Source organism: Scylla paramamosain, chromosome 46, assembly GCF_035594125.1.
Source record: "Scylla paramamosain isolate STU-SP2022 chromosome 46, ASM3559412v1, whole genome shotgun sequence".
In the NCBI taxonomy this organism is placed as follows: Eukaryota; Metazoa; Arthropoda; class Malacostraca; order Decapoda; family Portunidae; genus Scylla; species Scylla paramamosain.
Genome location: NC_087196.1, coordinates 1,027,501 through 1,041,382, shown reverse-complemented (window position 1 = coordinate 1,041,382; position 13,882 = coordinate 1,027,501). Strand labels below are relative to the sequence as shown.

Here is a 13,882-nt window from a genome sequence, read left to right as displayed (position 1 = left end):
TTTTCGCGTCTCCTTTTCCTTCGCCGAGTACTCGCATGAGATCAAACACTCTTATCCCCGAAAATGGCGGAAGTAAGTTACCGCGATCATCAATGAAATCCCAGGTTTTCCCTCCAATAATTTTAAGAGAGATTAAACCGTATTCTCTAAAAAAAGGAAGGTGGAACAGCAACTCGAATTAAATCATCGAAGGGCGGATTGACAGGCGCGCGTGACGGTGGAGCTGCTGTGGAGGTGGCGGTGACTGGAGTAGGAAGTGAAGTTTTTTTTTTCTTGACTTGTTTTGACGTGAATCAGTGCGGAGTTGCGACGTTGGCCGGTTCAAACTTACACCTCTCGGAAACTTAGACAGGAACTAAACAATATTCGTTCATCTCTGTTGTAAACTTGTTATTGCCGACAAGGCTATCAGGAGTAACGCAGCCAATATGCTGCCACCTCGTTTGGAGATTAGAATGGCTTTTTTTCTTGTACACAAGCGTCTTCTTCAAGGTTACAGTGCGAATATCACTCTTGAATTTTTTTTTAGGCGGTTAATGATGGTATCGTTGTCCGTCAGGCGTTTCTTCAAAAAGTTGGCGAATATTTCCGAGATGCAATTGACTTCACGCTTATTCAAACTCTGCAAAACCTCCTTCTGCAATTTAAGGGAGACGTGAGAGAGGAGGAAAACTAAATTCTTGTACTTCAATATCAATGGTTTTTCCTCATCCATATCTTACTAAGTCGTCCGCATCTATCCAGCTGTCAAATTGATCTGGATATCCACTCCAGTGGACGAAATACTTTCTCTTATCTCGCTCGACCTTCGATCTTAAGATATCGACCAGGTAATGTGTCGGAAGAGAGGACTTCATTAATTCTTCCTTGTAGAATGTACCGGTCACGTCCTCGCCCGTCAAATCCCTTATGTAATAAATAGGGATTTTATGTGAGTAATCCACACGAATTGTCTTAAAAAGCTCCTCGGTATTGTTGACGGTATAACCCTTATTGAATTTAAATTGCGTTCAGAAGCACGTAGCAAGCGTACAATGTCTCTCACGTCTAATTTATGACTGACGACCTTCTTTCCTCTTGGCCGATTTAAGTACATTCGTTTAAATTGCCTCCTGACTTGTGACAGGTCGCGAAGGCGATGAGCCTAGGCCGGTGTTTGGTTATTACCCAAACCACGGTATGGGGTGTGATTGTACGTGTTTATTAGGATGGGCAAGACGTTAACATACGTCAGTGTATTTTTCTGCGTGAGATATTTATATATTTTCGCCTTTATGGTTCGGATGACTCATTTTGCCAAACTCGCCGTTGTTTCGCGCGAGTAAATTGGAATTCAAGGTAATACCTTTCAAAATTAGATATTTTTTCACTGCTTGATTATAAAATTCGGATCCCTGATCGGTAAAAAGACGCGACACTCCTGTAAAACTTCCTGACTCTAACAATTTTTTCTGCGCTTGCAGACTACTACATCCGGATTTACTTGTCAGCGTTGCCACTTTCAAGTACCTGCTGGAAACGTCCAGGCAAAACATGATGTATCGAATGCCGCCATCGTGTGTGTTAAATCGCAAGTTAAAATGACGGCCGGTTTAGGAGCGAGAATTTTTCGTCTCGGAAAACGTTTCCTTGTCGGCTTGTGAAGCGTATAAGTGTGGTTGCACTGCAGAAATGCCATCACATTGCGGAGTGTTAGATCCTTATCCCTTTTCTTCCTCTCTCTGTAGAGTGCTTTCACACCTCCTAAAGCCTCAGGATTCGTTGTATCCCGGTAAAGTTCGTCCAAAACGGCGTTCATAGCAGATAGGCTTTCTCACAGGGCGGCTGATCCAATATATTCGTGCACAGTTGAATTTCTTCGGGTGTGTTCGGGGATAAGTCGCATAACAAATAACCGTTATCTCCTTTAAGCACAACATTTTTTTTTTTAATTTCCACAAAGTGTTTGGCGCGCTCCTTTCCATAAAGTTGCCTGGACAGACATTCGATTTGATATATATCTCTGTTTTTGATAAGAATGTGATGCGTGACATTTAAAGTTATCGTTCTAGCATGTTTTCCTGGGATAAAGACATTCTGCGCTATCATTATAACTGACAAATTTTTATGTCTCCCTTTGGTAAAGGCCTCTGCTATCGTTTGAGAATTGCCAGCCGTGAGGAAATTTTCATCTGATACCAAGAGCATGTGCGTTTGCGGATCGGCATATGGATTGTCATCAACCATCACGGGGTCAATAATTTTCTCATGTACTTCGACCTTATCTTGAAAAGGATAATTCTGCTGCAGCGAATGCGATGAAACGCCACAAATGATAATTCTGTTAAATCCATGTTGATATTTTTCTATAATTTATTGCAGAGATGTGTTTTGCCGGAATTTCTATAACCAGCAATAATTATGCGTGCAGGATATCTGAAGAGATTCAGCATCCACCTCATCCTCTTCCTCCTCCTTATACCACGTGGACAGTACAAATGTTCTTACATTACATGAACAATTCCCTTCATCCCCCTCCTTAACCACGTGCTTAATACAAATGTTATTACATTACATGAACGGTAGCTGCTAGCACCGCAGTCTCTCTCCACCCCTTAATTATGATGTGAATAATGTCATGGAAAGTCCCTCCTGATCACATCACAACCCACTCATTAACCCATCCTCCTCCTCCTCTTCCTTAGCCTATGTGGTCAGTGCAAATGTTTTTTTTTTTTCTATATTACATGAAGGGCGGCTGCTACCAGCAATGACCTCTCTTTCTTTACCCCTTAATTATGATGTGAATAATGTCGTGGAAAGTCTCTCCTGATAACGCTACAGTCCACTCATTGTCCCATCCTCCCACATCTCTTTCCCACATCTCTTCCACATCTCTCCCACATCTCTTTCCTCCACATCTCTTTCCCGGTGATCATTGTTGGGGTGATAATAAGCCCTTGAGGTATAGCCATCGACGTGAGAGCGCTTGTCGTCAAAATGTGACAACGTACGCTTTCGCATGCGAGTGGTACAAATTTGTCCTTTCACATTCCTGATATTATAGCAATCCACCATCCCACATGCGACATTATTAAGTGTTTCCCTATACTGCTGATGAAATATATTTTGCTGATGGTGAGTTGGAATAGCTTTACCTCGAGATACTTGCTTGTCATCTTTCAACATCAGCTAATATATTTTTGGCTTTAATATGATTGCCTCTTTCATGAGCGTGGATCCGGTTTCAGATTTCAGCAAGCGTAGCTGACCCTTCCGCTCCCCATTAAAACACAGGGTATCTGAAGCAAAGTTACTGGTGTTGAGAAAATTTGCCATGGGTCCATGTTTCAGTTCATCATTTAAGTTTGTAGGTATGTGTAGACTGAATATGAAACTGTCCGTATCTTCATAAGCTAATTTAGCTCTCCCCATAATTAGCTTTGATGACACGATACCAAAAGTTGTAGATGTACTTCTTTCCCACTTCTAAAATATGGTATCCCAAGTAATTTGGCTGTCTGTTTTTTATCGTATTCTTACTGTTGACGCATATGACTCGGTCCTCGCCTAATTGGTGTACCCTTTTAAAGGATGGATTTCTTGCATACTTCAGGAAAAACTTTCTTTTTGTCACTAATTTCTGTTGGAGGCCATACTTCACATCAGATAACATGGATCTGCCATAAAGTGCGCTTGACATTAGTTTGCAAATGCGATTTTTAATGGCACACGTCTGATTTTTACGCTGAGTAACGTTCCTTTCTATGAAAGGTTTCAGGTATGGAGCCTGTCTGAAGCTATATATAGCATGGACACATTGTATTTCCAGTCCAAGTGAGAGTAAAAGTTGCAGCAATTCCAGACTGATGAGATGATCTTTCAGCCCCTTGTGACTGGACACGAGTTTACGATTTTTCTTCCCCAGCTTACGACCCTCAGCTTCTAACAGTCTTTTACTGTACGGCGATATGTCATCTTCTGTAATAGTCATGTGTCCGAGGCACAGAGGGAACTCGTCCGTGACCCGGGCCACTTCGGGGGAAATGTCACAGCTGTCCAAATGCAGCCAGTAACCGACATCGCCATCTGTTGAGTGATTCTGGATGCTAACTTCAAAAAAATCATCCATCTCTGACTGAGAAAGCTTTTTCATGTTGCCCATTGGCATGGGGGAACACATAACGGTTGCGTATAATAAATTATAGTCCAGATAGAACACATAGGTGCCGGGCCCGCCGTCGGGCTCGTGGTTTGACTGCAGGTGAGGTCTAACGCAAGTTACAAAGCCTCCTCGTACATTTCTTTTGATCAGGTGATATATGTTAGGGTCGTAAGGTGGATCAAGTTGAACGCCTGTCGACTTTATAAAAGTGTCATAAGCATAAGAAAACAGTGACACATAATGTGCCACGTCCAGTCTATAAAATTCATGCAGGTATGATCTATATTTGAGATATGTGTCGGCTAATAACCCCACATCAATCTCACAATACAGTCTAATGTAATCGCCTAAAGAGCGACAGGTCGCCATACTCCACACGCTTTGAGCGTGTTCATATTCTCCAGCTGACAGAGTCTTCTCCTTGAGGGTGTCATAAAATGCTTCGTGAGGTGGCAATTACCGATCTTCTAAGTGGGATAGGTCGGTGATGTACTCATATCAAAGAAACTGTTTTTGAGTGAGTAATTCACCATCTCCTGCCCGTAACGCGTCACAGCCCGCCTCTACATGACTGAGCGAGATGGCCGAGGCCGGCGTTTATAATAGAAAGCGTGTCTTGAAACTGCAATTCCTTAATCCTTACTTTCAATAAATGCGATGTCCACGTGCGACTCTGGTAACTGAAGGTCTTTTATGATTAAGGAGATGTCAAAGCTCACATTATGCACCAGAGAGATGAAATATTTCCTCATGTCACGACACTGGAGGTAATTATTTTGTGGTAATGAGTGGTCATGATGTTTATGAGGGGGGGTTTTCACATTAAAGGGTTGACGGCAGAGCTCGCAGTGGCGCTGACGGATTTTATTTTTTTGGCACCACCTGGAAAGAGAAGAGTTTGAGTGAATTCGCAATGGCACTCGTGTTCGCTCAAACTGACAGACTTGGGAACTGAGCTGAAACATATTTTGCAAAACTGATGACCGTCTAGAGTGGGAGAGCTTCTTGTCAATTTCCGGTGCAGCTTCTCCACGTCTTTAATGAGCGTCATATGTCTTCCGCTTAGTAAAAGGAGTGGGATTTCAGTTTTATACTTGCGCGAGCCTTTTCTTGATAATGTTAAATAGTACATCTCACCGCTTTTGGTCAGTGTATAAACATCCACAGACAGGCGATTTAACCTTTTTAACTGACTTAAGTTCTCCCAAGTCACAGGACTCTCTACTTTTCCGTGCGTGACGTATTTCTCTCCGCCATGCCATCTCCGTAATATTTTTTGGAATTCTTTTCCAAGGTACACCTCGGGCGTGAAGTCTGAAAGCCGCCAAACACTGAATAACACAGAAAGAATGTCGGCCATCAGGATTTAAAATTTCATTCCCACCTCGCACGCCTCTAGGATATGCAACATAATCTACTATGCCACTGCACGCGACATGCAAGCAATAGTTGATGAAAAAAATTATCTACTCTTGAAATGATAAAACCAGATCCTTCAGTCTCGCTGGTAAGGCTTTCCAACCGACTGTTCAGCTGATGGATCCATAAATCAACAAGGTCAGGCACATCTTGATAGGTGATCAGACGTGCTCTAAAAGTAATATGAATGACTCGATGTTCATCCTCGCCTAAGGTAGAGTGTTTAACTCGTAACAGAGAAATGTGTGAAAATATTTTCAGGGTGGTGGGTAATAGCGAGCCATGTGATGTGAAATATGATCTAATTTCCTGTATAAAGAACTCCCTGTATTCGGTAAGTAGACCGAGTGGATCTCTGCTTACATGATCAGGTATGTCATATTGATGTCTGGTAAAGCTCCTCATAAAATTTTTCCTCGAATCAATTAAGTGCTGTTCTTCCGTTGTCCCTCGCTCATCGTGACCGGATTCCGCTGGTTCTTCCGGTGTCCCGCACTCATCGTGGCCTGTTTCCGCTTGTGGCGTGTCTGGGCTAAAAAAATAGAAGTAGCAGCGAGAGTTTATTTATTTTATTATTATTATTATTATTATTATTATTATTATTATTATTATTATTATCATTATTATTACTATTATTATTATTATTATTTTTATTATTACTATTATTATCATTATTATTAAATTGATATTTACCTTGTGCAGGTAGTGGGGGACTTGAAGTCTCGGAAGAATTTAATAATCCACTTGGCCCCGGCTGTGGCGATTCTTAAAAAAATAATATCAGTAGAAGCTAGTAGTAGTGGCGGTGGTACCGTATTTATTGATTTATTATTTGTAGTAGATTTTTTTTTTTTTTTTCTCACCTCATTCCCCACCTCCGCATGCGATGTTGGCTTGTGACGCTTGCCGACGTTTGTGTTTTAACGTGGTCTTATATGTAACACAAAAGTAACACTGTTGGAAAACAGTGTTACTTTTTGTTACTTCAAACTGAATAGGTTTGCCTCTTTGATTGATAATTTTGACAGCCACACTTTGTATAGTTGATATGGAAAGTGGTGTATACGTAATTGGATTCGTACCTTTACTGGTGCCGTCGCCGGGGAGTGGTATGACGTCTAATATATTAACTAGTTGGTTACCAAATCGCGTGGGGGAAATGATGTCGGTATAAACGTACATATAATACGTCTCTGCATCAGCTCGCGGTACGTAATGAGCGAATAATTTTATGGGTGTTGAGGGGGAAGCTTCGCTCGCACTGGAAGATGAAATGGCGTCGCAAGATCTTTGAAAGTAGATGGTGTAACGAAAATTTTGATTAAAACCCAGAATGCGAGCTATATGTGAGGCAAATTATATACTTATATCACTGTAAATAGGATCGTCATTAGGAGGTACGATCGCATTGTTAACTACGACTTTCTCTAAGTCGCAGTCTTAATAGATAATTTCCGAGTATGGGAAATAGAGCTTTAAGGACTCATTCAAAATTGCTTGAAGTTCTCTCACTATCTGTCCATTGATCGCCTTAGTTATGGCCGGCATGTTTTTATCAGTAAAATTGAAGATGATATTCCTTTCCGGTAGATAGGTATACATGTTATATTCATAAACATCAAACTCGGACTGCTTAACCCGGCCATAAAACGATATACTGGAATTTAGATCCCCTTCCATAATGCAGTAGAAATATTTAGGGAATAAGATATTACACAGGCCGACTCCATAATCCCTGCCGGTGTCTAAATGAATGGGTAAGATTCTGTTTTCAAATTCTGTTGTTGTGTTTTTGGGAAATGACCTACCACCTGCAAGAGAAGATAGGTATATATATATATATATATATATATATATATATATATATATATATATATATATATATATATATATATATATATATATATATATATATATATATATATCGTCACTATCTCTGAACGACATGTTTTTTTATGCCCTGTCAACTAACAGACTGACTTTAAACTTCACCTTTTCATGTCATATATAGGTCGACAGGCAGGAGGATATAACGGCACAGTGTGGCCGACCATGACCATCGAGAAGTGGCTGGGCATTGGAATGTACTGAGATGTCGGAGGGAACACGTGATGGCAAGACTCGCCACCCTGACCGTCCAGGATCCGCGCGTGCGATTAGCGCGTGGGGGCCGCGCGGCGGCCAATTCTATAGCCCTCAACTTCCCGTTCCCGCCCAAAAACAAAGGCCGCATGGCCCCTGGCGGCGTCACCACCCACTTTCCTGACGCGTTCAGTCCTCCCCCATCCCCTTCCCTTCCGCCGACCTTGACCATCGAGTGGCGGGAGACATTAGAATGTATTGAGATGTCAGAGGGAATACGTGATGGCAATACTCAAACCAACCTGGCCGTCCAGGACCCACGGAAGTGAAAGTTAGGCCTCCACGGGAATGCCACCATGGACATCCAAACAACCAGGGTCTCCATCGTGAAATGGAATGCCACTGAGTTCTCCGGAAAATTGCCAAGGGAGTCGCCCTTCCTAAAATGGCATGCCATGGGAGTCGCCAAAAATGCCATTTTAGGAAGGGCGACTCCCATGGCAATTTCCCTACTACTCAGGGAGGAGGAGGAAGAGGAATAGGAAGAAGAGAAGGAGAGGAAGGAAGAGGAGGAGGAGGAGTAGAAGAAGAATTAAGGTAAAATAGAACTGTAGTAGAAGGAGGAAGAGTAGGAAGGGAAAAAGTAGGAGGAAGAAAATGAAAAAGAGAAGGAGAAAGAGGTGGTGTTGAAAGAGGAAGAGGTGGAGGAGGAGGAGGAGGAGAATTAGGGTAAAATGGAGCTGGAGTAGGAGGAAGATGAGGATGGGGAATAAGAGGAATAAGACAAGGAATATGAGAAGAATGAGGTGAAGGAGGAGGAGGAGGAAAAGGAGAAGGTGAAGGAGGAAAAAAAGTTGAAAGAGCAAGAAGAGGAGGACTTGGAGAAGGAAAATGAAGATGATGAAGAGGAAAAGGAAGAGAAGGAGCAGGAAAATTAGGAAAAAATTGAGCTGTATAGGAGAAGGAGGATGAGGATAGGGAAAAGGAGGAAAAAGAGAAGGAAGATGAGATGAAGGAGGTGGAGGATGACGATGAGGTGGAAGAGGAATAGGAGAAGAATTAGGGTAAAATAGAGCTGAGGAAGAGAAAGATAGGAAAAAAATGAGGAAAAAAGAGAAGGAAGATGAGATGGAGGAGGTAGAGCAAAACGAAGAGAAGGAGGAAGAAAAGGATTACTAGGAGGAGGAGGAGGTGGAGATTCAGTGTAAAATGGAGTTAAAGTAAGAGGAGGAAGATGATGATGGGAAAAAAAAGAAGAGGATAAAATGAGAAAGAGGATGTGGAGGAGGATGAGAAGGTGGAGGAAGAGGAGGAGGAGGAGGTGGAGGAGGACAAGAAGGAGGAGGAGGAAGAAAAGAAGGAGGAGGGTGAGGAGGAGAAGGAAAATTAGGGTAAAATGGAGCTGGAGTAGGAGGAGGAAGGTGAGGATGGGTAAAACGAGGAGGAAGAGAAGGAAGAGTAGGAGGAAGAATTGGAGAAGGAGAGGAAGGAAGAGGAGAATTAGGGTAAAATGGAGGTGGTGTAAGAAGAGGAAGTTGAGGATGCGGCAAAATATGAGGGAGAGAAGGAGGAGAAGGAGGAGGTGGAGCATGCAGGAGAGGAAGAAGAGGAGGAAAATGAGAAGGGGGAGTAGAAGAAGAATAAGGATAAAAAGAAATTATAGTTGTAGGAGGAAAAAGAGGATGAGAAAAAGGAGGAGTAAGAGAATTAAAAGGAGAAGGAGAAGGTGGAGGAGATCGAGAAGGAGAGATGAAGAGTACGAGGAGGGGGAGTAGGAAGAGGAGGAGGAGGAGGAGGAGGATGAAGAGGAGGAATAGGAAGAGGAGGAGAAGGAAGAGGAAGAAAAGGACGAGGAGGAGGAGGAGGAAGAGAATTAGGGTAAAATGGAGCTGTAGTATAAGAAGGAAGATGATTATGGGGAAAAGGAGAAAGACAAGACAAAGGAGAAGGAGGAGGTGAAAGAGGTGCAGGAGAAGGGGGAGGAGGAGGAGGAGGAGGAGAAGGAGGAGGAGGAGGAGGAGGAGGAGTAAAAGAAGGAGGAGGAGAAGGAGGAGGAGGAGGGAACAATGAAGCTTGAGTAGGAGGAAGAATATGAGGATAATGTTAAGGAGGAGGAAGTGGAGGAGTAGGAGAAGTAGTTGCAGAATCTTGTTTTCTTCCTTTTTCTTCTTCTTCTTCTTCTTCTTCTTCTTCTTCTTCTTCTTTTTAGTCTTTTCTTTTTATCTTCTTTTCCTCCTCCTCCTCCTTCTTCTTCTTCTTCTTCTTCTTCTTCTTCTTCTTCTTCTTCTTCTTCTTCTTCTTTTTTCTTCTTCTTTTCTTCTTCTTTTGTTTTTCTTCTACATTTTCCTCTTCTATTCTTCTTTCCCTTAGTCTTCTTTTTTTTTCTTTTCTTCTTATTTTTTTTCTTTTTTCGACTTTTTGTTCTTCTTGTTCTTCTTTTCTTCTTCTTCCTCTTCTTCTTTTTTTCTTTTTATTATTATTATTATTATTATTATTATTATTATTATTATTATTATTATTATTGTTATCATTATTGTTATTATTATTACAATAATAATAATAATTATAATAATAATAATAATAATAATAATAATAATAATAATAATAATAATAATAGTAATAATAATAATAATAATAATAATTATTATTATTATTATTATTATTATTATTATTATTATTATTATTACTATTATTATTATTAGGTGTTTTATACTAGAATTAGTAGTGTTAGTAGTTGTAGAAGTAGCAGTACTAGTAGCAGTAGAAGTAGTAGTAGTAGTAGCATTATAAGCATTAGTATAGTAGTAACAGAAGTTTTATTAGTACTAGTAATACAAGTAGTAAGAGTGGTAGCATTGTAGTTATTGCAATAATAGTAATATTAGTAGTATCAGTGGTAGAAAAAATCAAATTTACATTTATAATTATCACCAGTAAAACAACCATCACCACCAGCACAGCCTCACCGTCACCATCCGTGGCCAGAGGATTACCGCCGAGGTCCAGCAGTGCCTCCACAGTTTGGGTGTGGCCACGCTTTGCAGCCTCCATCAGTGGTGTCATATCAGTAGTGCCTCCACCTTCTATGTTTAACCCCGCCTTCAGTAAGAGAGGTAGCAGGTGGTCGTGGCCTTCGCTGGCAGCCAGACTCAGAAGACTCCATGACGCCACATCATTAAAGACGGTGACCCCGGGCCAGGCACCCATGTCGAGAGCGGACCTCACCCCTGCCTCGTCTCCTTCCTTTACAGTAATGACCAGATTCTGTGTATATGTGTGTGTATGTGTGTGTGTGTGTGTGTGTGTGTGTGTGTGTGTGTGTGTGTGTGTGTGTGTGTGTGTGTGTGAAGGAAAATAACAATAATATTAATAATAATGTCAATAATAAACTATTATTGACAATAGTAATTGTAATAATAATCAGCAATTTCTTCACTATCATCATAATCACCAAGTTACTTTCTTGTAATGAAAAAGATTTTATTATGAGCTTATATATCACCATTATCCTGCTAAGATAAAGATAATAATAATAATAATAATAATGATAATAATAATAATAATAATAATAATAATAATAATAATAATAATAATAATAATAATAATAATAATAATAATAATAAAAATAATAGTAATAATAATAATAATAATAATAATAATAATAATAATAATAATAATAATAATAATAATAATAATAAAAATAATAATAATAAGAAGAAGAAGATGAAGGGTAATAATAATAACAATGATAATAATAGCAACAATATCAATAATAATAATAATATTAATAATAATAATAATAATAATAATAATAATAATAATAATAATAATAATAATAATAATAATAACAATAATAACAATAATAATAATAACAATAAAAATTATTATAATAATAATAATAATAATATTAATAATAATAATAATAATAATAATAATAATAATAATAATAATAATAATAATAAAAATAATAATAATGATAATAATAATAATAATAATAATAATAATAATAATAATAATAATAATAATAATAATAATAATAATAATAATAAAAATAATAATAATAATAACAAAAATAACAACAATAATAATAATAATAATAATAATAATAATAATAATAATAATAATAATAATAATAATAATAATAATAATAATAATGATAATAATAATAATAAAAAAATAACAATAATAGTAATAATAATAATATTATTACTATTATTATTACTATTATTATTATTAGAGGTAGTAGTAGTAGTAGTGGTAGTAGCATTAGTAGTAGTAGTAAACAGGAGGAGGCAGTAGACACCTGCCGAAACGATAATTACTCCCAGTCAGGTCTAAAGCACTGTTCAGGGGGTGCTGTGAACTTGTCATTAAACCCAGCTGTGACCTCATTGAACGTTTCCCCTTGTGTCTCACAACACAAAGGGTGAGTCACAGCCTGCCCTCTAACGACAACTCTTTTCCTCCACACAAAACTACAAGCACCTAATAACACACACACCCTTCACTCAAAAATTTTAAAATCATCATGACGACTCCTACACCAGCCTCGGAGTCCCCATCTGGGGAGGGGACCATAAATAACCCCAGATTGGACTGCCTTTCTGTCGACGACCTAAATATCTTGACACCTCCCTCAACTTTTTCTTCATTATCTTCTGCAACATTCGCGGTCTAAGATCTAATTTTCAATCTGTAGAACACCACCTCTCCTCTTCTAAACTTCATCTTCTTTTCCTCACTGAAACTCAGGTGTCTGAGGCAACTGACAGTAGCCCCTTTTCTGTTCCCTCCTACTTTCTCTATCCTCATTTTCGATCCAAAGCTAGATGCTGCGTTTATGTACGCAATGACTTAACATGCTCTCGTAATAATAATAATAATAATAATAATAATAATAATAATAATAATAATAATAATAATAATAATAATAATAATCTTTCTCACCATTCTCACCAGACGCAAAGTAGGCAATGCCTGTCAGTCTCCGGCCTCTACGAATCTTCTCCAAAGGTCTCTATCGATGAAATCCTCATCTCTGTTTATCTCTTGTAGATTTCTTCCTCTTCGTTCAGTAGCTTCTTCAACTCCCTGCATCCATCTCTTCCTAGGTCGTCCCGCCGGCCTCCTGCCTAGAGGAACCCATTCCAGAAACTTCCTTGCGTATCTTGTATCTTCCATTCTTTGGACATGTCCATACCATCTCAATTTGTTCTTTTCAACTATCTTCAGTACAGATGTTATCCCTAATCTCTCTCTGGTTTCTTCATTTTTAATTCTATCAAGTCTGGTCACACCTCGGATCATTCTCAGAACTCTCATTTCTGCTGCTTGTATTTGTGAAGATGTTCTTGTTGTCAGTGTCCAAGTTTCTGACCCATATAGAAGTACTGGTCTTAGTATTGTTGTAAATATTATGGTTTTAGCTTTTGTTGGAATATTCTTATCTTTAAGTATGGAATACAATGCACTGACATTTGCATTGTACTTCTGTATTCTATTTAAAATTTCTATATTCTGTCTGTTTTCCTCGTCGAAAAGTACTCCAAGATAACAAAATTTGTCGGTCTGCTTCAGTTTAACGTTTTCTATGTAAATATTACATTCCTCCTTTATTCTGCCAACTTTCATTATTTCTGTTTTTTGTTTGCTCATTCTCATTCCTTCTCTATTTAAGACATCATTCCATCTTGCCATGGTCTCTTGAAGATCTTGGTGGCTTCCTGTCACGACAGCGACATCGTCTGCATAGGCCAGCGTGATCTCTTTATCCTCCCTTACACACACTTCCTTCAGGCATCTGTCCATGTATATAATAAATAGCAAAGGAGAGAGCACTCCCCCTTGTCTCACTCCTGTCTTAATGCTAAACCATTCACTCTCCAGCTCTCTGTTCTTGACTCTGCTCTCCGTGTATGTACTCTTAATTACTCGTATCAGTTTAGAGTTTATGCCGTAGTCTTGATGTTGTAAGACTCTCCACAAGCAATCTCTTCTAATTCTATCAAAGGCTTTTTCCAGATCTATAAAAGCCACATATTTATCAATGCTCCACTCCCAACTCTTCTCCATTATCATCTATAAAGTGAACACTAGATCTGTCGTGCTCCTATTGGGCCTGAAACCATACTGCCATATTCCTAGTTTCTCCTCGACACAGGTTCTTAATCTTTTCTCAACTATTCTTTCATACAATTTTCCAACATGAGATAACAGGGATATACCTCTATAATTTGC

General features: G+C 39.1%; 1 protein-coding gene across 1 annotated transcript in view; it reads right to left on the bottom strand.

Moving 5' to 3' along the window:
* LOC135094661 (ankyrin-2-like) overlaps positions 1-13,882 on the bottom strand; it is a 179,058-nt gene that overhangs the window by 102,040 nt on the left and 63,136 nt on the right. Inside the window, exon 3 of the mRNA XM_063994942.1 lies at positions 10,612-10,909. Within this exon, the coding sequence (XP_063851012.1) occupies positions 10,612-10,620 (9 nt within the window). The 5' untranslated portion in view covers positions 10,621-10,909. The remainder of the gene's footprint in view (positions 1-10,611; positions 10,910-13,882) is intronic.